We start from the raw sequence: 22,603 nt of genomic DNA, 5'->3' as shown, positions 1-22,603 counted from the left end.
TTAATGTCAACAAGATACTTCAGTTCCCGATTTTAATGACTCTACCAATCGGCGGGCCAGGCCTTCAAATTCAAATGTTTTTTGGTCAGAAGAAAACCAACGCCCTAAACGGTGAAAATCCGACGAAACAGAATTCCAACGGCTATGGTGGCAGGCGAAAACCCATTTTCCAATAATCTAAATTTAGATGAAATGAAACACATTTCAAATTTTCATGAAAAATGTCGGACGGAGTGAAAGAGAAAAATTTCTGTATACGAGAAATGCCGAGGAACACATTCGGCAAACTATATATACACGTTTCTGTGCCTATATATATATATTTATATATGTATATATATAGATACATAGATCGGTCATATAAACATTCACGTTGCGGGTGTACGTAATTTGATTTTGGTCTGCTCTTTTCTGGCTTTTATCTCTCAGGTTGTTCGCTGCACATTATACAAACTTGGATGCGTATCTGACAGATGTATGTGGATATACACCTTGGGTTGCAGTAACAGCGAGCACAATTTCTATAATTATAACGCCCAGGTGTGGGCCCCACCGAATTCGAAAACAAAAACTAGGAATTTATCATATCTAGGGGCTTCAGATGACTGTTTGCTGTCCTCTGGCCAGGTAAACAAACGTCATGCGGAAGATGTGATATCTGCGAGACAAAAATGATATCTCCGAGTGCGATATAGTACGTGCAGTTATGCTTGGTCGCCGGTAATCCGAGATCCGAGATCGTAGAGCTTTTGCTCGGGCCTCTTGACGTCTGGTCGTCATTTTTTTATTCACACAGTCTAGGCACACTTCAACTGTGCAAAATGCGACGACTATGAATAGCGGAGAGCCGAAAGCAACAGATACAGATACAGATACCGCTGAGATACAGATACAGATTCGGGCGAAGAAACGTGCTCCAGCGGCGTGTGTCATAGAGCTAGAGCTACATACATATCTAACAGATACAATGCGAGTGCCTGCTCCTGCTGGCGGCCAAAAGTTATTCTTCTTTTTGTTTCGTTTGGGGCGTGAGTCAGAGATCCAAAAAGCAAACAACACACTCGTCAAAATAACAACAAAAATTTATGTCAGCAGTGCCAAAAGCGTTGAACGAATGAAGACGATAAAAAAGGCGGCAAATAAACAGAAGGCATAGTATGCTCAAATACTTAAAAATTTACAGTGCGTTTCAGTAGTAGAGAAATATCAATTGATTCTAGTTCAAAGAGCAGACAAGTAATTTATTAAAACAATTTTGACAGCCAAACATAATCACTTAACCAAATCCAGTTCACAAATGTATATGCGATATTAAACCGGAATGTCCTAAAATATTTCGAACATTTAGTTTATTTATCAAAAAAAAAAGAGAACTTAAGAAGTTGAGTTTCAAATATTTTATATTCTGGTACACCATCTGCAGTACCTTATAGCTGTGAAACGCACAGTAAATACGCAGATATTTCCACACAGACAACCATTCAAATGCAATCGCAGGCTGTGCATTTCAAGTGAACGGGCGAGCGCCCAACAGGTAGCCAACTGATGATTGCGAGCAGAGCCCCACGTCCAAAACCTGAAGCAAACTTAGCTGCACACCCGCAATAATAAAAACAAAATAAAATAATCAAAAAAACACAACAAAATAAAAAGAGCAGCAACCGCAACCTCAAAAAGCGGCGATTGCTGATGTTAGTGTTGCTTGAGGTAAGGCAGGAACCTAATTAGATCTCTCGCAATATCTCTGACAGACACAAATTGTATGCAGGTAAATTTCAAATATATTTTAAGCTACTTAACATTTTTTTTCTGATAGTAACAAACACATCTAAAGTCACCCAATTGTATGTGCGTTTTCGAAATGATTTAAGTAAAATTATAATAAAATGAAAATTTGGTAGGGGACTGCTTTTGTTTGATTAACAAATTACATAAAATAATTAAATAAAATAACGTTAAGTGCATATTAAAGCAGATCTTAATTGGTTCAAATTGGTGGGCTTTCATTAAAAAAAAACTTAAGAAACCCAAGGGAAATGGGTTGAAAGAGTCAAGGAAATGACATATAAAATTCCAGTCGAGGCAATTCGGATAATAAATTTGGTACCCTCTGGGAAAAGGGTAAAACATAAACAATTTTTGAGTTGCCCGAAAGACCGCATGTGAATGTTGGGTTTGGATTTGGCCCGCATGTCAGGCAAACGAAAACAAAAACACAGCCCAGCGACGACAGCAATTGAAAAGAGAAAGTTGCAAAATGAGAAAAAACACAAAAACTTCTAGCAAGTTGAAAAGTTGAAAGCCGTTAGCGGTCGGGCCAAGTAGCATTCGAATACGGTCAGTATTCGTATATAGTGGACGGCACTTCGGGTTCCCAGGTCCCAGATCTCAAATCCCAAATCCAGTCCGACACCCTCCCACTAAGCTGATAAGCCAACGAGGTGGGTTTGAAATCTGTATTTTGTTTTGCGTATTTTTTTCACTTCTTTGGATTTTGTAGTCTGGTGGAACGAGTTTTACAAATTGTCAACGCTTTGCTTTTAGCAAATACAATTTGTAGACAGGCAAACTAGTTTGCAGCTATGCCGAGACAAAACCAAAACAAGAATATAAGCTTTAGGGCGAGTTTTCCGACTGTGCGATACCTGGTACCTGGTAATCAATAATCTGATTGGTCTAGATAAGACCACCAGCGACTTCTTGGATATTTTCTTAATGAAGAAAGAAATCAAGATCTTGCATCTTATTATACAGACGATTGGCTATCGCATTTTCAGATTAATTGCAGTAATTAAACTTATTTTAAATTCAATATAATTATAAGCAAATTGATCAAGAGATATGGGAAAGTACTTAAATTAAAGTATCCCAAGCATATACTGTATAGTAAGTGTACCCTGGCAATCTAGCGGTACCTAGCAATCCGCAAATACCGCACCACGAGTATCTGAATCTGTGTATCTGTGCAACATAATTTTGTCATTACGAGGCGACACACACCCTCTTGGCCGGCCTGCATATGGGCAACAGATGTTGGGCAAATACAGAAACGAGAGCTCCGATATGCGAGAAACAAGATACAAGATGCGACCAGGTAGTGCCACGCCCTCGCCCCTATCCCGCCCCGAAAGTTGACTTTTGTCGGTTTGCCTTTTAGAGTGTTTGCTCCGTTGTCTTATATTTATTCATATTTTCCTTTTTTTTTGGTGTTCGAGGCAAAGCGTGGGCATTTGTGGTAATTTTGGCATTCTTCAGATAAGTTTGCTACACTTTTAGTGCACAGAGCAAATCACATCGTTGTTAAATGGATCCAATAATGTTCCAGACTCTAACATTTTTGATATATAGCATATAAAAACATGATGATATTAGAGTTAAAGCTGTGTATTAATTGATCTTATCAAATCATATCACACCACATTCCGTGTTTCCTTCTGTGCTGGGGGTTCCCCCCTGCGGTTTCGTATCTCCTTCTGCGTCTCTCTCCAAATATCCGCCGCCCTCCTTTTTGGTTTACGAATGGCCGAGTCAACAAAGAATTCATAATAAGAACAACAAAGGCTGCACTGGCAGTCAAGTGTGGGGCCAAGAACACAAAAGGAGAGAGCGCGGAGAGAGTGTAAGTAGTGTGCGCTCGCGAAGAGGCGCACAAAAAGGAAGTAACTAAAAATAACAAACATCTCGTTTGGGTTTTGTAAGGTGGAATGAACTCGGAACCTGCGATGGCGAAGATGCCGAAAAGGAGACGCCGAGGAGACAAACCAGACACCCAGAGATCCATGCCCCAAAACTGATTGAACTACAGTGATCACTTGGTTAAAGACACCCTAGTCTGTAACATGCCTGGAACTTACGAATGAACATGAAGTCACCACTTTAAAATAACATATATGTATACTCATTTTATCTTTCCCATTTAACCAAAGTAAATGTGTTCCATCTCTGCAATACATATTTACAATAAATCCCGGCAGATTCCTGGAGTTAAAATGCTTTGCAATTGTTTTTTGAACAATCAAAAAAGATATAAACCAAACTGGAAAAATAGTTTAAAGTTCCTTTCATGAATTTTAATCTCCGAAAGAAACCAGATTATCGGAATTTTTTGTTGTATATTTACACAAAGTTGTAATACATTCCAGAGTTCAGAAACTAACCATTACAAATAGGATATCTAAATTGCCTTTGTGCGTTGTGTATTTAAGAACTGGCATAAAATGAGAATTAGCTCAGGTGCTTGATAAATAAAAGGATAATACGGCAAAAGGAATGGGAAGTTGCGTAAACAATTTATGCACTTCAATAAGACTGTTTTTGTGGTTGATGAAAAGAAAAAGACATTTTTTCAAATCGTAACTAGTAATTTTGTATCCTTTTCTCTGAATCTTGGATTTTCGATTAGGATGATGCTGTCCTAGTAACTGTAACTTTTACAGGATGACTTGAAGGGATTGCACATGCTTTTGACTTTGGGAGACTTACCTTCGTCCAGCAGGCGTTCGACGTGGGTGAAGACGTTGGGGAAGGCGGCCAGCTGCTTGCGGTCCTTGAGCAACTGGGCCAGATAGTCGGCGATGCTCTGTGTGCTCTGCTGCTGCTGCTGCGGGGTCAAGTGCTGCGGGGTCATGGGGACCACCACCTGCGGCGCCTGCTGCTGCTGCGCTTGCTGCTGCGCCTGGGCTTGGGCTTGGGCTTGAGCTTGGGCCTGAGCCTGCTGCTGTTGCGCGACCGCAACAACTGCTGCGGCTGCCTGTTGCTGCAAGTGCTGCTGCAGTTGCTGTTGCACAACGGCTTTGCTCTCACAGACACTCATTTTGTTGCGTGCGTGTGTGTGTGTGTGTTTGTGTTTTTGGGGACTTTTTGTTTTGTTCTCGACGAGATTCTGGTTTTGAACTTTCAACTTTCCTTGGGTCTCTGCTTTCTTTACTTATTGCACACTTCTTTTTTTTAATTGGTTTTTGCTACTTTTAACACGTTACTGTGGGAGTTGGGAAATTCATTAAGTTTCGTACGCGAGCGATATTGAAAACGGAAAACGAAATGAAAACAACTCCGCCCAAAAGTATTTTTTACGATCGCCAACAACAACAGTGCAGCGCGAGAGACACTGAGAGAGCGAGAGAGCTCAGCAAGTCGAAAGCGAAGGCAGAAAATTCCTCGACGATCTCTCACTCATACATGGACAATATACAGTAAAACTGTATATGCGACGGAGATGAATGAAAGCAGAATGTCAAAATAGCTGCCTCTCTCTCTCTCCCCCGCTCATTTGGCTGCTGCAACAGCAAATACAACAAAAATGTATTTAAATAAATTTTATACGCAAATTTCAACGTTTTGAAGATAGAAAGGTATAAATTCCTTTGCCTGGATATGTACCGAGTGGGGAAGGCCACTTAAACGATCTCGAAACGCTGCAAAATTCGCTGAAATATGCACAGTTGCTGATTATGTATTTGTTGTTGCTGCTGGATGGCTTTGGGCTTATTCATTTCGTTTTGTTTCGAAAGTATTTTGTTTTTGAAACACACTTCTCTTTCTGAGGACTCCTTTCCTTTGTTTATTTGATATATATGTGTATATGGATTTTATTCGAGTCGGGGAATAGCGAACGGATCTCGGGACTTTACTGAACGATTCCTCCTAGTTTTCCTACCACTGAACCGTGCGCAAAGAAAGAGAAAAAGAAACTGAATGCGAAGCGAAGAGCACAAAACGTTGAAAGTGTGAGATCATGACAGTGCGATCGCAGGGTGGTGGTTTCAGTGCGCACACGCCTCTCCGCTCTCACGCCCTGTGACGTCACAAAGTGCGAATGCTTTTAATAAATATTTAAAATCCAAAATATTTATCTATATATTTGGTTTACTTTCATCTTTTATACACCTTTATTTAAACACGCTTTTCTTTTGAACACTCTTTGTTGTATTTATAGCTTAAGCTATCACAAATTTATTGGGACTGCAGACAATTTCATTACATATAACATTAATAGCTTATAAAACTAAATTGAAAAATTTCGTATGGGCTTTGAAGAATAAATTTAGGAAAAAAATCTACAATCTGATCAAATATATTAAACGTTTTTATAACCATTTCCATAGAAAATACTCCAAAAATAAATATTGTGACGTCAGGCTCTCTCCGACTGGGCTCTCTCGCACCCTACTGCCCGCATGCGAGATCACCCACTAGCGTTGCCACTCCGCGCAAACAGAGTTGCGCAGCTGGTTAACTTATTACACATATTTTGCCTAAAAATGTGAATATTAAAGTTAATAAATGGCCAAACAAGACAAAAACAACTAAATACCACGGTGGCCCATTAATTTTTGGCCAAATAGTGTCTAGTTAGTACATTAATTGACTAACAACATTCAGCGTTGCCACCTAGTCGCTAGGTGGGCCACCATTTGGCGCGTTGGCGTTGGTTTTGAATTAATTAAGACACTGCGCTGTGGAGGCATTAATTGCGCACGGAAATTGCTGGCAGATTAGAACCAAGCGGCATTTTGTTTCGCCGGACATATGCGGGGGCTAGCATCTGGGCCCCAAGCCCAAAACGCCATGCAAATGAGCCACCGAACCCGTACTGGCCAAATGTTGGTGTTAACTTGGTTAACTTTGCCGCAGAAACGCGAAATGTATGTGGGAAAATTGGCATTCGCGAGCGTTTCGATGGACGCACCATATAAGCGACCCTAGGCCGGCGACAACTTTTACTTTCCATCGCAAAAGACACTTTTCGCTGGCTTCCGTGTGGTTGGCGAATTTCACAAACATGCAACATACATACATACATTGTTTTAAAAAACTTAAAACAAATAAATTTCGGTCTTTTTTCCAAATAAACCCCACCTTAAAAACCTCAAAACTTTCTTTATTCTAAAATTTTAAATACGTACATTTTTTATTTTATTGATCAAATAGAGATTGTCATACAGATAGGATAATAGATGGCAGTGGGGCAGGCGAACTTATTGTGTCTCTCCTGTGTCCTCAACAACATTCTGTTAAAAAAGAGAATCCCTCACCGGAACCCAAAGTTGCCACTTGCTGGCAAGGGGCAAGATCCGATTTTTTGTTTAACCCGCATGCACCAAAATGAGACGTGAAAGTTTAAAGTGGCCAAAGATGTGGATGGACACCGGATTGGCCGTTCCATTGGAAAGCAGACTCCCACCACCGGACCTCACCTGGCCAAGTTTCACAGCCCGGCCACAAGTCGCACCAAATTTGTGTGCACTTGGCTCAAACCGATCGCATGGGCCTGTGTGTGGGCCGACATTAAATGTGTTGTACGACCCCATTATACAGTTTTACGGCCATTGAAAAATGTGTCAATGTGCGTGGCGATTGAGACATTGTATGCTTATGGATATCCGATTTAAATCTTTGGGGCACCGACCAAAGCCCTTTCCAATCCGCACACCCACGTTGCGAAGTATTGCCCATTGGACATCTGGCAGATCCAAAGTGCCAAGTTTTCCGTGGGCCGTTAATCTCTTTAGGGCTTTGGAATTTGCCCTTTTGAATGTGGTGTTTTCCACTGTGAGTAGGTCGTTTTGGGCAGCACTTTCAGTTTTTGGGAAAACCGAAATGGCCGCAATACAAAAGTTTTCCAGCAGCTGTAAAGTGAGGCGAGAAAAATGCTTGAATTGCTTGAACTGAAGTGTAAATTCAAACCGAAATAAAATGTATTGTTAATATATTTCGATGGCAACTGTTGATGCACCATTAATACAAAGACCTAAATGGAAATCTAAACTTGGGATTACCCCACAATTCTTTTGCCGCCTTCAAGATGAGTGAGTTATTACACTTTATTTGGCTATTAACAGAGAGATATTGCATCCCAAATGCAATTCGATTGTTTGACCAATTCGTCTGCTTATAAGGAAGTGGTTCCAGCGATGGACAGCCTATCAGGCGGCGCTAACACTCTTTGCTGGTCGGGGGAATCCTTTTTTGTCCACTGCACGCTTGTGTCGAATGCAAATTTGGCCAAGACATTTAGCGGTTTGGTGACTTAAACGACAAATTAAGCATTCTTTTTCTTAATTTACCGCCGACACAGAAATCAACCAACCACCGGTGTGAGAGTGTGTAATTAGCAATATGTTGGCCAAAAGCCAGGCGGCAGTCGGCCATTAACCAGTTCCCAGTTGTTTCCATTACGCATGAGACGCGGCCATGTGGGCGCCTCCGGTTTTCCAACATTTGAGTTTGTCAGTTTAGGGGGGACCACAAAGAAACCGAACTGCAGCACCCACACATATAGTAAGTATCTGTCAGATACACTCGACCACATGCGCAACCCGCTCAGGCAACCAAAGTGGCCAAAGTGCTTTGACTTTGGCCATGTTCATAAGGTTTCGCTTCACAAATGAATACAATTTTGCTTATAATAGACAATACTATATATTGAAGATTTTTATGTGAATTTATGCCATCAGGTTTATGTTTATCATGAGAGATTCATTTGTTGGTTACCTAAATGTAGTATCTATACTATTCTCATTTTTGTCACCTGTGCGAATGCATTTTCTGTGTCACACGCCGCGACCCACAGGTGGACCCCTTCGCGCGTTCCGCGTCCCTCTCCGTTTTTCAAATCCATTCATAAAGTTTCCACTTTGCATATTGTGCCCAACCAGCTGATTGGATCCAACAAGATGCAGTCTGGGCAAAACTAATCTAACCACGATCCGCAAAGTGCGCATGAATGAGTGAACTCGAGCGCGTTGGCTTTTTCATTCACACAAACGTCGTTAGCTTGGCTTTTAGAAACAAGTGCTAGTGGCTAGTGGGTGGTTGTGGGCGTACGGCGTTGTGGTCTTCAACATTCGTCACGCCCACGCCCCCAACAACATCCAATTTGCTGATACATTTCGATGGCCGCCGAGTGTTGCGCACTTACAGAAACACGAAAACTTGAAAATAATTCAAAGTTCTTAGTTCTGTAAATTTAAAACTATTAACTGTTAAGTGAACTACTATTTTTCTTTATACATCATAAAATAATATGTCTTAAAAATCTACTTTTTAAATGGCAAAACCCGTGCAAAAATGTTTTCTTAATTATTTACAGATTAAAAGATAGTGTGTAGTTAATGTACCATTAATCAATGCCTAAGAGCTTTCCTTTGTTTTTAAGTAAACCAACTAATATAAATAAATATAAAAACTAAAATACCTAAAATTAAACATTAGTTCTTACCTTCAAATCCCATTATTATGTATTTTAGTTATTGAGTCATTGCTATAGATTCAAGCCAAGGTGGCCCGCAATTATATTTTGGTAATGTGGGTGATGGAATCTCTTTAACAAGGCGGCCTAAACAAGTTTTATTGGAAAATTGATCGCTGCCGAATGCGGTTTCAATTGGCCAATGCAGTGTGCAGTGGGCGCCCGTAAGCCAGCAATTGATTAGACGCCCGATTATCGATTAGTTGGGCCAACAAGAGTGTCGCCTCAGTTTTGCAGGGACTGGGACTGGGCGAGCGTGGGCCATAAAGTGGCACAATTTAGCGAGCAACAGATGAAATAAAAAAGCGCAATCGGCCAAATTTGGGGAGGCGACTCAGGCTCGACTCGACGGCGACAACAATAAACATTTGAAACAACAAGCGGCATATAAGGAGAAGTCACATCCGCAACGAGAGATCGAGTGGGATGCCAGCGGATGATGATGACCGGCCAAATGGTTACGTGAGTTCGTGAATTGGAAACATTTAGTTTTATATCTTTTGCCTATTTGTAAAGCAGCAGATTTACAATATGCAACAGTATCTCTGCCTAAATCTAACAAAAACTAACGCATAAACTTCTTGGCCTGGTCGCGGTTGACCTGCTTGAAGTGTCGCTGCTTGGAGGCCGATCCCTCGTTCATTTTCTTGTAGAAACCAAAACCGCCGCCGCCCACTCGCTTTTCCGGTCGCTCCCGCTTGGCCGCGCCCACCTTCAGATCAACTACGGGTGGAACTAGGAATCCAAAGCTTTTCGCAACCGCCTGCAGGTCCAGCGTATTCACATTGAAGATTTGCTTCAACTGATGGGAGTCGTACGCGCGCACATACGACTTAAACGCTTCCTTGGCCGACTGGTTCAGGAAGTAGTTCTTGGCGATCAGTTTCTCCAGCTGCAACGGAAAGGAAACATAAAGTTTAGATCAACATAATCCATTGCTTACAATATTAATCTTTCTGTATCTCCTAAAAAAAGCAACCTAACTTAAAAAAAGCACCCACCTGCAGTTGAATATCGGCTATCTTCTGCCAAGAGAACTCGAACTCGTTGAGAGGCACCTTGGCGGCCTTAAGGTAGCGCAGGAAGCCCAGCTCTTCGGGTCGCATCAAAAGCAGGGCGTGACCCGAGGTGCCCGATCCTCTAGCCGTTCGTCCCACCCTGTGAATATACTCGCGTGGATCATCTGGGGGATCGTACTGCACAATCCAATCGACTTGCGGAATGTCCAATCCACGAGCAGCCACATCCGTACATAAGAGAATGCCAGATTCCGCATTGCAGAACTGGAAGAAGGTTGTCGTTCGTTTCGTTTGCTTCTGTTTACCGTGAATAGAGGTCACTGGCAGATCAATGTAGTTAAAGAGCTCGTGGTGGTACTTGACGGACATGCAGGACGAGAAGAACACCATCACCTTCTTCTTGCGATTCTTTTTGAGGAACGTGAAGAGCACGAGCAGTCGCTTCTCCGAGGGGCATACAATGTAGCCCTGCTCGAGTCCATCTACGGTCGCTGTGTCCTGGTTATCGTGAACACCCACATAAATTGGTTCCGACTTAAGGGCCAGCTTTGAAAGCGCTTCGATGCGAGCTGTCTGAGTGGCCGAGAAGAGCATCGTCTGGCGGCGTTCTAAAAGGTTAAGGTTAAGTAAGTAAGTTAAAAATACACTAGGAACCCTTTATAGACATCCGCAACATACTTGGCAGCAGATTGATGATTTGCTTCAGTTCCTCCTCAAAACCGATCTCCAGAATCCGATCCACTTCATCGATAATCAGGCACTGCAGGTTCTTGTACAAGAAGTCGGGTGAGTTCTGTAGATGATCCAGCAGACGACCCGGTGTGGCCACCAGAATGTTGATGCCCTTGCCCAGTTTCTCGCTCTCCACCTGGCGGTTGGAGCCGCCCATTACCAAGCCATAAGTGTGATGGTGGTGTGCCATTAGTTCCTTGAGCACACCGAAAGTTTGCATGGACAGCTCTCGCGTAGGTGAGATTATGATCACTCCGGTGCCATTGCGTGGCATAAACCTCAGCTTGTTTATCAGCTCGACGGCGGGTATCAGGAAGGCCAGCGTTTTGCCGGAACCCGTCTGTGCAGCACCCACCAGATCGCGTCCCTTTAGTAGGGGTGTCAGTGATTTCGCCTGGATTTCAGTCATCTCGGTAAAGCCCATCTCCTTAACGGCTCGCAACGTGGCCTCGGACACGGCTCCCTTTAGTGAGGCAAAGCTGCGATCATCCGAATCCCGATAGTCCAGAGCAGCCAGAGAGGATTCCACGGTAAACGGCTCGTCATCTTTGACTGGTTTGCCATTCTGTGCCTTGGACTTGTTTGGAAGCAACTTTGTTTTCTTAGCTGGCACAGGTTCGTCATCTTCATCTGGAATAGATAATATTGGTTAAAAAAGGCTATAATTAAGGCTACAGTAATTAAACGTTTGATGTAATTCAGTTGGTTTTTAACTGGATTTCATGCCTGCTCTGGGCAACATTAACTCGTTGCTTCAGGGCTGCTCAAATTCGCCTTTAAAAATCATCATTGTTATTGGTAGTAAAAAGAATTCTCTCAATATCGACTCTTTTACTGACCTTCCTGCTGGTCATCATCTTCACTACCGCTGGCTACTTCCTCCTCATCATCTTCGGCTTCTTCGTCCAAATCGCTATTCTCGTCATCCTCATCCTCCCGCTCATCATCATCTTCATCGGACTCCGAATCCGAGTTGGCCACCTGAATTTGTTGCTTTTTTGGAGGCTGTTTTTGTTGCTTCTTCTTGGGCAGCGGCGCCTCTTGGAAATCCTCCTCTAAGTCGTCATCTGCGGAATGAAAAATAAACCTTAAATATGTTTATAATGCACACATGTTTTCTGTCGTACCCTGATCATCGGCCACATGTTTGTTACTGAGTTTCTTCGGTTTTTTACTGGGTTTATTGCCATTTTGTTTGGGTGGCTCCTGCTTTTGGGCCTTGTTATTTCCCTTCTTCTGCGAAAGCTCCTTCTTCATTTTCTCCCGCTTTACGATCTTCTTCATCAGCAGCTTCTCTCGGATAGACATGGTGCTACTTAAGTTGGCTTTCTAATACACTTTAATGGTTAAAAACAGATTTCCCAAATAAAATATTGCGCGCACGTGTTGCTATTCATTCACCCCGAAGCAAACGATAGGCTGCCAGCCGCGCTTATCGATATATGCGGATTCGATAGTTTTACGCAAAAAAGGTGTGACCCTGCTTGTAAACAAATTTTCAATTTAAAAACAGTTGTTTGTTGATAACTAAAGCTAAAGCGTTTGCAAAACTTATTTAATTTGTTTGTAATAAGTAATAATTCAATAAATGATTCAATTAGTTAGCTTTGCGACTTGCGTTTACATAAGAATGTTTTAATCAGCATTTATTTATTTTGCTCGCCATTTATAATTCAAAGGGGAATCACAACTTCTTATCACAAGATAAACGTATGTTTGTTTATTGGGAATCATCTTTGGAAAGTAGGCATTCTGTTAATTTGGGTAACAAGTTTAACTACATTTTGAATTATAATTGATTTGTTTTAAGCTTTTATTATATTACACATTTGATTTTTTTTATGATACTGCTAAGCATTATTACTTAAGAAATAGAATATGAACAATTACAATGAAGGCATCGCTTTGTTGCCTTCCAGCGCATTAATAACTAGTATCATAACAAAATGCATATAAATTGCAAGCTCTTGTGTACTTAAAACTTAGTTTAAGCCACACAGGAATGCGTTCTAGTGTGACATTATCTGCTCTACGTTCTTACGCAGATCATTGCGACCGCAATCGCCCAAGGCGCGACACAGACGAACCAGAAAGTGCTTTGGATCGTGGCAATCGTCTTCTTCGATGAGCTGCAGCAGTCGCAGAATCTGGGACTTCAGATCGTGCGGGTAGCGCTCCTCGATGGTGTCCATGTGACCCTCGCCAATGCCCGCCGATCGGCCCAGTCGTCGCCAGTAGCGTCCCAGTTCCTCGGATATTTTCTTAAAGACCGCCGTGCGTTTGCGATCCGTAAAAGCAGCTGGGGTGGCATAGTTTTGAACTGCTGGTGTGGGCACTGCAGCAGCTACAGCCGCAACTGATGGTGGAGCATCCTGGGATGCTGGACCAATCCGGAGTTGCTGGCGCAGTTCCTCGGCCAATCGGAGTTCCTGGTAGAGATTCACCGGATGTGTGCGAGAGTTTTCCGGCGGTGTGTAGCCATTGAGTGCCTCGATAAGCTGCGGCATATTGATCGACATCCGGCGCAGTGGCTCTACTTTGTCCTCGGCCAGTTCGTCCGCCCGTTCCAGGCAGTCAATTAGATCCTGAATGGAGCGTATGCAATCCAATCTGCGTCGCGAACCAATCTCATCGGCAAACATTAGTTTCAACTCCTCGACGTCCTCGGTACATCCATCGATGGCGATCTGTTTAAGGATGTCGTAGCTCCAGTGCTTACCTGCCGTCATCCTGACTAATTTACCGAGTCTTAGACTGAAGGAGACGGTATTTCCAGCGATCCAAAGTTGTTAAAATGTATCACTCATTGATTAGTATGACCGTATGATCAAACATTTCCTTACCTGTTATCGATCAGCATTGAATGGAGGCTGGGGCGAAATGCGCTGTGACATCACATAAATTACTTATTTAATATTTTTTTTGTTAATATTAAACTCTTAATTCTTAACAACTTAATAAATTGTAAATAAGCTTAAAACTTGCACCGCTATACAATTTACAACACACTTTCGTGATCTATTAGTAAGACCGTAAAATAGCCATTCGATAACTTTGATAACCGATAGCACCATCCCTATTTTCGATAGATATATAATTATGTTTTTGTTACTTTTACTAAAGCTACTAATGATAAACGCAATCGTTTAGACGAATGGAAATATCCATAAACGTTTTTGTATTCCTCCTCTACACTCTGGTCGTGATCTACCTTCAGCACTTCGTGAACAAGTACACAGAGTTCGTCCGCAGCCTCTAAATGTTGGGCCTTCAGACATACGCCAGTTCCTCGGAGGGAGAATCTGACCATGAGGACGCCGGCGCCACCGCCACGGCCGGTACCAAATCTGAGTCCTCCGCTCCCATTCCGGATCACCTGCTGCCCGTGGACAAGACACACTCGCTTTCCAACTCCATTGCTGTTTGTGCGGCACCAACGGTGGTTCCCCTTGGAGCATCGGCCGTGCCCCGAACTCTGGATCCCACGCTCAAGGAGGTAACCTACAATCCGCGCTACGAGGAGATGTATGCTCCGGTAAAGGGTCCGGAACATCCAGACCTCACCATGCAACAGCGCGCTCCGCGAAACACCCTGGCCGGCTACGTGGAGAAGGCCCACATAAATGCGTTCGAGTTTGAGAACCAGCGACGCACCTTTCACACCTACGGCTACGCATTGGACCCCAGCGTGGACGAGCAGGCGGACGGGCAGTCTTTTGTGGGTGACCTGCAGTCCGCGTACGATGACAATGGCAAGACGGTGTTCGAGGCGCCCAAGGCAAAGAAGCTGCGCAAGCAGGAGAAAAATGATAATCCTGAGGACATTGAAGGCTTTCTGGGGCCCTGGGGCAAGTTCGAGAACGAGGTGTCGGTGGCAAAGCCAAATGAACAGGAGCGCGCCGAACTGGACGAGCTGCTGTCTAAGCGGCATAAGCGCGGACGCATTCCCGAGGACAAGCCGCTCGAAGAGAAGTCGACACTGCACAGTGAGTTTAATCAAATTGCCAACGAATATATATCGTTAATGATCTTTTTCTCTTTCGTCCACAGTCAAGGATGCTTACGACTACCAGGGCCGCTCTTATTTGCATGCTCCTCATGATCTGGGCGTGAATCTAAGATCGAATGCACCGCCGCCAAAATGCTTCCTGCCCAAGGCGCACATACACACCTGGTCGGGCCACAATAAGGGCATTTCCTCCATTCGCTGGTTCCCCAAGACCGCTCATCTCTTGCTCTCCGGCTCGATGGACTGCCGGGTCAAACTGTGGGAGGTTTATGGCGAACGACGCTGCATACGGACCTTTTCCGGTCATCGGCAGGCCATCAAGGATATTGCGTGGAACAACAAGGGTACCAACTTCCTGTCTGCTTCATATGATCGCTACATAAAGTTGTGGGATGCCGAAACGGGCGATGTAGTGTCCCGATTCACCACCCGTAAGATGCCTTTCTGTGTGAAATTCCATCCGGATAATAGCAAGCAACATTTGTTCGTTGCCGGTACCTCCGACAAGAAGATCATTTGCGTAAGTGAAATTGACAAAAGTAGGTGCTCATATTACAATTGTTTTCTTATTAAATCGCAGTGGGACACACGCAGCGGTGATATTGTACAGGAATACGACCGGCACTTGGGATCAGTGAGCACCATCACCTTTGTGGACGACAACCGACGGTTTGTAACCACCTCGGACGACAAATCAATGCGCATATGGGAGTGGGACATTCCTGTGGACATGAAGTACATTGCCGATCCCACTATGCATTCCATGCCGGCGGTCACATTAGCGCCGAATGGCAAATGGATGGCCTGCCAGTCGTTGGACAATAAGATCGTTATCTTCTCCGCCCTCAATCGCTTTAAGATGAATCGCAAAAAGACCTTCACCGGTCACATGGTCTCTGGCTATGCCTGCCAGCTGGACTTTTCACCGGACATGAGCTACCTGGTGTCGGGCGATGGCGATGGTAAATGTTATATTTGGGACTGGAAGACGACGAAGATGTACAAGAAGTGGCAGGCGCACGACGGCGTCTGCATCAGTGCACTCTGGCATCCGCACGAGGCCAGCAAAGTGGTCACCGCTGGTTGGGATGGCCAGATAAAATACTGGGACTAAAGGTTCGCACAAAATAATCTAGATAGATGTAAGCCAAACTGATGTGTAAATTGATTGATTATATTGCATACCCATTATGTTCGAATTGAGCTTATTTAATTCATGGGGAATAGCTACGTATCAAGTCTAATTGCATTTTGTATGTTGTTCATTCGTTCGGTTCTCTAACATTCCCTTGACAAGCCCCCTTTTGCGAGCTGTGGCTTTTATTTACCTTCAGTTGTGATAAGAGTCCGCATGCGCAGTGCATGTGAAGTGGCAAACAAATCGACGGATGGTCCGCCCACCACCCATTTGGCCCAGCCACCCCCACAGTCAAGCCAAAACATATGCGAGTAGTGCTGGCCAAAATCGATATTTTCCACAAAAGGCGCATAAACGTCGCGCGGATAGTGGAAGACTTGTGAGTTATCTGAAAAAAAAAGGATAAATCAAAAGTATTCTACGGCATTGATGAGATGCAGTGAGGGCCAACGGCAAGGAGGAACCCAAGCATCAGCTAGACACCCGAAATTCCTGCCAGCGGCCATGGCCAAGCCCCACTCGGATGCGGATGCCTCTGGCCTGGGCTACGCCTACCAGCTGCCGTCCGGCGGGCTACTGCTGCGCCTCAAATCGTCGCTCTCGCAGTTCAGCGATTTGTTCAGCGACTTCAGCAGGTACATCTCGCCCGCCTATCACCACGATCGCTGCGAGCGATCCGTCCACATGCGGCTCTACTCGATGCACAAGCGCGAGTTTGTCATGGTCTTCCTGGGATTCTTCACCTGCTTTGGTCTGGGCATCGTCATCGGGCTGACGGGACCGCCCATAACTAGCACATCATCGCTGACTGCCCAACAGATCCTGGCAAATACCTCGCTGGCGCACAGCCCAACGGTCCTGGGGAAGGGACCATTCGCCATGAAGTCACCGCTAACGACAACCTATTCCCAGCAAATGTGGCTGATAGCCAAGCTGGTGACGGACAACAACGATGGTGGGTCTTGTGGGCATAACGTGTGACAACGAATGTTTTACTTTTCTTACATTTACATATGGCAATAATTTAGACGAGAGGTACGACAAGAGTTTTCAGGTGAGTGTCTCAATAGATGGCATAAACGAGCAGCACAAGCCACAAAGTGTCCTCGGATCTGGAGTGGCTCACAATCGGACACGGCACTTGGTCTGCGTACGCAACGACTGCGAGGAGTTCACGGTGATGCATCTGGGATTCCTTGACTATGCCCACTATATAATCACAGTGCGCTTCTACGGCTTGGAGTCATTCCATCAGAAGTATAATATACGCAGCATAACATTTTACGTGAGTGGCATTGTGTCATTCCCATTATGATGGTCACTAACTTTCCAATTCAGTTCAAGACTTACAGTCCGGAATTCACGCAGATTGAAATCTGGTTTAGGTGCATCTTTCTGCTGTTCACCTTTATTGTCATAGTAAGTGACATATTTGCATAAAATAAACATAGATATTGTTATTGGCTTTAAAAATATTGAATAACACTATCTTTCTGCTTGCAGTGCTGGTATGCCCACACCTTGCGCAAGTATCCGATCTACGATTGGTCCATTGAGCAGCGATGGTTGTCGGTACTCCTGCCCCTGCTCCTTTTGTACGACAGTAAGTGTTTGTGAGTCTGATTAGTTCGAGTTTATTGACTAATGATCTTAAACACACAGATCCCTTCTTTCCGCTGATATTCCTGATGAACTCCTGGCTGCCTGGAATGCTGGACGCCATTCTGCAAGCGACGTTCCTTTGTGCTCTGCTTATGTTTTGGCTGTGCATCTACCATGGACTGCGACAAAACGAGCGCAGCTTTGTGCGGTTTTACCTGGTCAAGGTGATCGTCGTCCTGCCCATTTGGCTGTGCGCCATCGTCCTGGCCACATGGGAAAAGTGCAACGAGCTGAGGGATCCCACTTACAGTCACTTTGTGGATACAAAAAACTACAATGTGGGTATACATGGCTGAAAACATTATAGAGCAATGAAAATTGAAAAGAAAAAAAAAACTCATTCTCAGGGCTTCAAGATGTTCTTCTACATCGCCTGCTGCATGTATGTACTCTATCTGGTGCTGTTGCTACTGCGTGCGTACACCGAGCTGCGCTCCATGCCGTATTTTGGTGAGAGATATTGCTGTGATCCAAGCCTGATCTTTGATAATGCTTAATTCATTTGGTTAGATATGCGCTTGAAGTTTCTCACGCTGCTCATGCTGTTCGTCCTGTCCATATCCATAACAGTGACGACGTGTCGCTTTGGCTTCGGCATCCTCGAGGACAACTTTGTCGCCTCACTTAACACCACCTATCGCAGTTCGGCGCAGTTTATGTGCTTCTATGGACTGCTTAATTTTTACCTGTACACCATGGCGTATGTGTACTCGCCAGATGGACGATTCGCCCAGGCAGAGCTGGCTGTTACTAAGGATAATCCGGCTATTTCCATGATCGACGATTCTGACGAGGATGTCGTCTACGGATCCGACGAGGAGTCCCGTCGTCCGCTAACCTCTGTGGGCGGCGGTGCTGGAAAGAACGATTATGACAGCGATTGATCGGCGATGAGGTATCGGTGTGAGAACGACTTCCCAAATGTTCCATAGCGCAACCGGAGTTATAGTGCTAAATGTGTACAAAATATTCTCTAATATAATGCATAAATTAAAGAAATTTCACAAATTAATCTCTGGTTTATCAATGAAACTGAAAGGTACCGAAATATGTTTAGTTTTCCATGATTAATCTAACCTAAAAGTTAAGGTTAAGGAAATTATAAATTAACCCAATATTTTGAGTTTTTTGTATTAAAATTAGGTATTTACAATGAAGTTACCGTATTCGCCATCCAAGTAATTGTGTTCTCACTATTTTACTAGATTGTTTATTAGATAATTAACACATTTCGCCAGATGATTTCAACTCGAAAGCATATCAGAAACCCTCTAGATGGCCTGGTTGATGCCCAATTTCGTCTTGGTGAGGAGACCACCGTCGCCCATTTCTGCATTGTAGCCTGGACGATACTTCATGCCGGGAGCCTGTGTACGAAAGGGCAAAATAAATATAAAAATTAATTGAACAGGGCAATGGAAACACTCACATTGTACCAGACATCACGCCAGACCTTGCTGTCGTCGGCGCTGCGCAACAGCTCCGGGACATCGAAGCGCGGCACATTGAAGTAGTTCATCAGGTCGGACCTATAGTGGCAGTACTTGATGCGGGCTTCGCACCACTCGGCCTCCAGCGGGAAGCGCCAGTCGAGCATCTTCTTGTTGTGGGAATCCGCCTCAAACTGGTCGAAGTCGATACGTTCAATATCCTCCACCACAACCTCAGTTTCACCACCGGCTGTCCAGTCGTAGATGAGCAGCTCGGCATGGGTGGAGATGTCCTTGAGGTATTGTTGCTTGTACAGCTGCTCCACATCGGACAAGTAGGCATCGCTAAACACCTTTGATTGCACCTCGTAGTCCACATTGCGTGCCTTGATTTGTTTCTTCACGGCATCGACCGGCAGATCTAAGTAAATAACCAAATGCGGCTTCAGCAGCTCCCCGATGGTGTTCTGTCGGAGCTCATTGTACACGGAACGGGCACCGCGCGACAGATAACCCTGCCGAAACATGGCCTCCATGAAGACAAAGTCCGAGTAGGGACTGCGCTCGAGGACAACACCCTGGCCGGTGCTCAAGATGTGCTGCAGGGCATCAATGTACTGCGAGTAACGCAGCATGTACATACGGATCTGGAACTGGGCAGCCAGATCGTGGCTGGGATCCAGGCAGAAGTTGCGCACATCGTAGCTGCGGCAGCTGGGCGGCAACTGGGGATCCAACTTTCTCATGTCATAACCGTACGAATTAATGTAAATTAGGTCTAGATCCACCGCCGGGTAGTACTGCATGTCCAGCTCCTCAGCCAGTTCCTTGGCGAACTTTGACTTGCCGGCCGCGAAGGGTCCCTCCACACAGATCACCTTGGAGTTCTCGTCAAAACGCTTGGAGGTCTTATCGAAAAAAGCATTGAACACGCTGTACTTCTTCGTCTTGTATGGATAGGGGGCGGCCTTGGGCACCCGGGGTCCACCTCGCATCGTCTTGCCAGAGATGCTGCATCGCTGCTGAAAGGCAGCAGGCAGGGCATTCGTCTGCGCCTGGAGAAGATTGGGCGACTGGGTGGCGCGGTTGACGAGCCGCACCAGGCCTACGCGGAACACGGCGGTCATTCTGAGGGGAAACCAAGGGTCAGTACAAAAAACAAAAAACCACAATAATAACAATTATATTTGGTCCAGTGGCAATTTGTCGTGTGGTTACATCACAGGAGCTACCCAGGTAGTGCGGTAATCTCTGCTCTAAAACTGCAGATATGTGGATGTTATCGTCCTATCCTGCTGGTCACCCTTTGGGCGCTCCATTGATTTACCAGAATCGTTGGGTTTAATGCTCTATCCGGTCGTATTTACTCACTTTTCAAGCTAAATATTGGAAGTCTACCCAAAAACAAATTTCGGGCTCTGGTTGGTGTTGGAAAACGCCCCGAATAGGGTTGTTAAGGCATTCGTTCAAAAATCAAACATTTTTTTCGTTTGCTTCAAAAAATAAATGCATTGATTTATTTGCTTTGAGTGTACGCTAATATTTGAATTATGTATCTAATTACAGAATTACCAGCAAAAAGCAAATAATTACTAAATAGCTTTCATATTGCATTTTGGATTGGTACGCGAAGTTTGTATATGTTGAATCTTTATTTTCTTCGCTCCTTGATTTTTGCATATGCTTTGACTGCGACTTCTTATTTTCCCAGAAGCAGAAGCAGTTCCATATGAAATGAAGCTTACCGCTGGTTTTAAAACTCTGGAAATAACACTTACTTCTTATTGGAAATATCGCACAGCGACTAAACAACACTGCACAGCTGAACTGGCACCTTTGACTACAACTTAAGTTACTTGAAGTAAATTCAACAATGCTTTTCATTTTTAGACACACAGTATAATATCACATTGCCGGGCAGTGCAAGTTTATTTTATCAATTTTTTATTTAACATATTTTCACGGTGCAGAAACAACTTGTTCACTTTCCAGCGGTCTGGCAACCCTGACTACAACCTCACTGCATTTTCGGCTCCAACGTTTTAACGATGAACTAACGAAAATATCAATCAAAATTGAAAGCGACTGGCTTCAGGAGAAGATAAACAAATATAGAGAGTTGTGACCATTAAGACCGAGTAAGTTGGGGCGATGAAGCCCAGCATTAGAACTATATTCCACTCCTTGCAGTTACGCAACTAAGAACTAATGGGATTTTCCTCGTGACACAGATTTTGTTATTAAGCAATCCTGAGAAGAAATGGGCAATACAGCCATCACCCGAGTGCAAATGGAGGCCACGAAGAGTGTGCCGGTAGACCACGCCAAGTACATGAGCGGTGGTGGTTCCCCGCCACCAGAATGCCCCATGCACCAGAAGCATGGAGATGCGAGATCCGCCTCCGCCGTGCCTCCACATCCCAAGATGCAGACCGCTTCCGAATGTCCGGTGCAGCACGACAACAGCGACGTTAATCCGCTGAACATGATGCCACCGGCAAACCAACAGCCGGCAGCAGATCAACCTTTCCCACTGCCCACCGACCGCCAGACATCGACCATTCCCAAGGTCACCGAGGATGGCAGTGTTCAATTCTGGCAGTATCCCAGCCAACAGATGTTTTGGAACGCCATGCTACGCAAGGGCTGGCGCTGGAAGACCGAGGACGTATCGCAAAAGGACATGGGCGACATCATACGCATCCACAATGCCAACAATGAGCAGGCCTGGCAGGAGGTTCTTAAGTGGGAGGCGCTCCACGCGAAGGAATGCGGCAATCCGCGCCTTAAGAGCTTCGGTGGCAAGGCCAAGGACTTCAGTCCGCGCGCTCGATTCCGCAGCTGGCTGGGGTGAGTAGTCTATACTCTTTGGAAGGATCATACTCCAAACGGAAGATCCCACCTGAATTAATGTTCAAACTGCCTTACAGATACGAGCTGCCCTTCGATAGGCACGACTGGATAGTCGATCGCTGCGGCAAGGATGTGCGCTACGTCATCGACTACTACGACGGTGGACTAGTCGACAAAGATTACCGCTTTGCCCTGCTGGACGTACGTCCCGCCATGGACTCCGTGGACAACGTTTGGGACAGAATGCGCGTAGCTTATATGCGCTGGAAGTACGAGCTGTCCGAGAAGTTTGGCAGCCCGGATGGCGGCAAGGTAACCGCTGGTAGCGACTAGGTGGAATGCATATTTAGATGATCGCTTTGTGTACAAAATCGGCTTAAGTTATCGGATGGATGAAGGGGAGTTTGGTTAAATGCGTTTGGGTCGCTGCAAAGCGAAACGAAGTTGAGCCCTCTCTTTAAATAAACGTTAAATCTTGACTTCTGAACACCCAAAGGTTTGGCTTTGAAT

The 22,603-nt window shown here is 44.7% G+C and overlaps 8 protein-coding genes across 16 annotated transcripts in view; 4 read left to right on the top strand and 4 right to left on the bottom strand.

Annotated features, from left to right (window-relative positions):
* The window catches only part of LOC6537693 (protein held out wings), a 37,389-nt gene extending 31,700 nt beyond the window's left edge, over positions 1-5,689 (bottom strand). For all 7 annotated transcript variants that reach the window (XM_015192982.3, XM_015192979.3, XM_002098202.4 and 4 more), the window contains exons 1-2: positions 5,532-5,689; positions 4,483-4,978 (exon numbers count right to left, since the gene is read on the bottom strand). In XM_015192982.3, coding sequence (XP_015048468.1) covers positions 4,483-4,813 — 331 coding nt within the window. In that variant the 5' untranslated portion in view covers positions 4,814-4,978; positions 5,532-5,689. The remainder of the gene's footprint in view (positions 1-4,482; positions 4,979-5,531) is intronic.
* A 4,032-nt stretch (positions 5,690-9,721) lies between these two features.
* Positions 9,722-12,419, bottom strand: LOC6537692 (probable ATP-dependent RNA helicase pitchoune). The gene is made up of 5 exons (XM_002098201.4): positions 12,129-12,419; positions 11,841-12,068; positions 10,948-11,631; positions 10,252-10,877; positions 9,722-10,142 (listed from the first exon to the last, which is right to left on the bottom strand). Exons 1-5 carry the CDS (start codon positions 12,307-12,309, stop codon positions 9,816-9,818), a joined length of 2,046 nt encoding a protein of 681 aa, XP_002098237.1. The 5' UTR covers positions 12,310-12,419; the 3' UTR covers positions 9,722-9,815.
* Positions 12,420-12,602: 183 nt separating this feature from the next.
* Positions 12,603-13,828, bottom strand: LOC6537691 (fas-associated death domain protein). Its single transcript, XM_002098200.4, has one exon. It carries the CDS (start codon positions 13,728-13,730, stop codon positions 13,011-13,013), a length of 720 nt encoding a protein of 239 aa, XP_002098236.1. The 5' UTR covers positions 13,731-13,828; the 3' UTR covers positions 12,603-13,010.
* A 280-nt stretch (positions 13,829-14,108) lies between these two features.
* On the top strand, positions 14,109-16,209 carry LOC6537690 (pre-mRNA-processing factor 17). The gene is made up of 3 exons (XM_002098199.4): positions 14,109-14,987; positions 15,052-15,530; positions 15,591-16,209. Exons 1-3 carry the CDS (start codon positions 14,261-14,263, stop codon positions 16,122-16,124), a joined length of 1,740 nt encoding a protein of 579 aa, XP_002098235.1. The 5' UTR covers positions 14,109-14,260; the 3' UTR covers positions 16,125-16,209.
* LOC120321726 lies at positions 14,156-14,260 on the top strand. The gene has a single exon (XM_039375336.2). It carries the CDS (start codon positions 14,156-14,158, stop codon positions 14,258-14,260), a length of 105 nt encoding a protein of 34 aa, XP_039231270.1.
* A 255-nt stretch (positions 16,210-16,464) lies between the features above and the next one.
* LOC6537689 (transmembrane protein 181) lies at positions 16,465-18,822 on the top strand. Of its 2 annotated transcripts, XM_015192976.2 has the most exons (8): positions 16,509-16,527; positions 16,589-17,103; positions 17,177-17,433; positions 17,487-17,567; positions 17,652-17,751; positions 17,811-18,088; positions 18,158-18,260; positions 18,321-18,822. In XM_015192976.2, the coding sequence occupies exons 2-8, from the start codon at positions 16,653-16,655 to the stop codon at positions 18,692-18,694; spliced, it is 1,644 nt and encodes a 547-aa protein (XP_015048462.1). In that variant the 5' UTR covers positions 16,509-16,527; positions 16,589-16,652; the 3' UTR covers positions 18,695-18,822. The 2 variants fall into 2 exon arrangements, with proteins under 2 accessions (XP_002098234.2, XP_015048462.1); XM_002098198.3 differs by having other exon boundaries at positions 16,465-17,103.
* A 182-nt stretch (positions 18,823-19,004) lies between these two features.
* LOC6537688 (NADH dehydrogenase [ubiquinone] 1 alpha subcomplex subunit 10, mitochondrial) lies at positions 19,005-20,766 on the bottom strand. Its single transcript, XM_015192974.3, has 3 exons — positions 20,612-20,766; positions 19,240-20,368; positions 19,005-19,177 (listed from the first exon to the last, which is right to left on the bottom strand). The coding sequence occupies exons 2-3, from the start codon at positions 20,365-20,367 to the stop codon at positions 19,082-19,084; spliced, it is 1,224 nt and encodes a 407-aa protein (XP_015048460.1). The 5' UTR covers position 20,368; positions 20,612-20,766; the 3' UTR covers positions 19,005-19,081.
* A 417-nt stretch (positions 20,767-21,183) lies between these two features.
* On the top strand, positions 21,184-22,588 carry LOC6537687 (holocytochrome c-type synthase). 2 transcript variants are annotated; one of them, XM_002098196.4, is made up of 3 exons: positions 21,184-21,378; positions 21,472-22,090; positions 22,171-22,588. In XM_002098196.4, exons 2-3 carry the CDS (start codon positions 21,501-21,503, stop codon positions 22,424-22,426), a joined length of 846 nt encoding a protein of 281 aa, XP_002098232.1. In that variant the 5' UTR covers positions 21,184-21,378; positions 21,472-21,500; the 3' UTR covers positions 22,427-22,588. The 2 variants fall into 2 exon arrangements, with proteins under 2 accessions (XP_002098232.1, XP_039231268.1); XM_039375334.1 differs by lacking the exon at positions 21,184-21,378 and having other exon boundaries at positions 21,455-22,090.
* The last annotated feature ends 15 nt before the right edge of the window (positions 22,589-22,603 follow it).

Source organism: Drosophila yakuba, chromosome 3R (assembly GCF_016746365.2).
Source record: "Drosophila yakuba strain Tai18E2 chromosome 3R, Prin_Dyak_Tai18E2_2.1, whole genome shotgun sequence".
In the NCBI taxonomy this organism is placed as follows: domain Eukaryota; kingdom Metazoa; phylum Arthropoda; class Insecta; order Diptera; family Drosophilidae; genus Drosophila; species Drosophila yakuba.
The sequence above is the reverse complement of the archived record's forward strand: the minus strand, read 5'-3'. Positions and strand labels throughout refer to the sequence as shown.

What these genes read in the sequence shown, in the direction of transcription:
- LOC6537692 (XM_002098201.4), bottom strand. Translation starts at nt 12,309, where the DNA reads ATGTCTATCCGAGAGAAGCTGCTGATGAAGAAGATCGTAAAGCGGGAG. An exon ending in ACATGTGGCCGATGATCAGG is followed by an intron (nt 12,069 to 12,128) that starts GTACGACAGAAA and finishes TTCATTCCGCAG; the next exon opens with ATGACGACTTAGAGGAGGAT. An exon ending in TAGCCGATATTCAACTGCAG is followed by an intron (nt 10,143 to 10,251) that starts GTGGGTGCTTTT and finishes TTTCCGTTGCAG; the next exon opens with CTGGAGAAACTGATCGCCAA.
- LOC6537691 (XM_002098200.4), bottom strand. Translation starts at nt 13,730, where the DNA reads ATGACGGCAGGTAAGCACTGGAGCTACGACATCCTTAAACAGATCGCC.
- LOC120321726 (XM_039375336.2), top strand. Translation starts at nt 14,156, where the DNA reads ATGGAAATATCCATAAACGTTTTTGTATTCCTCCTCTACACTCTGGTC.
- LOC6537690 (XM_002098199.4), top strand. Translation starts at nt 14,261, where the DNA reads ATGTTGGGCCTTCAGACATACGCCAGTTCCTCGGAGGGAGAATCTGAC. An exon ending in AGAGAAGTCGACACTGCACA is followed by an intron (nt 14,988 to 15,051) that starts GTGAGTTTAATC and finishes TTTCGTCCACAG; the next exon opens with TCAAGGATGCTTACGACTAC. An exon ending in CCGACAAGAAGATCATTTGC is followed by an intron (nt 15,531 to 15,590) that starts GTAAGTGAAATT and finishes ATTAAATCGCAG; the next exon opens with TGGGACACACGCAGCGGTGA.
- LOC6537689 (XM_002098198.3), top strand. Translation starts at nt 16,578, where the DNA reads ATGAGATGCAGTGAGGGCCAACGGCAAGGAGGAACCCAAGCATCAGCT. An exon ending in CCTGCTCCTTTTGTACGACA is followed by an intron (nt 17,752 to 17,810) that starts GTAAGTGTTTGT and finishes TTAAACACACAG; the next exon opens with ATCCCTTCTTTCCGCTGATA. An exon ending in TGGATACAAAAAACTACAAT is followed by an intron (nt 18,089 to 18,157) that starts GTGGGTATACAT and finishes ACTCATTCTCAG; the next exon opens with GGCTTCAAGATGTTCTTCTA.
- LOC6537688 (XM_015192974.3), bottom strand. Translation starts at nt 20,367, where the DNA reads ATGACCGCCGTGTTCCGCGTAGGCCTGGTGCGGCTCGTCAACCGCGCC. An exon ending in GGCGTGATGTCTGGTACAAT is followed by an intron (nt 19,178 to 19,239) that starts GTGAGTGTTTCC and finishes TTTCGTACACAG; the next exon opens with GCTCCCGGCATGAAGTATCG.
- LOC6537687 (XM_002098196.4), top strand. Translation starts at nt 21,501, where the DNA reads ATGGGCAATACAGCCATCACCCGAGTGCAAATGGAGGCCACGAAGAGT. An exon ending in CGATTCCGCAGCTGGCTGGG is followed by an intron (nt 22,091 to 22,170) that starts GTGAGTAGTCTA and finishes ACTGCCTTACAG; the next exon opens with ATACGAGCTGCCCTTCGATA.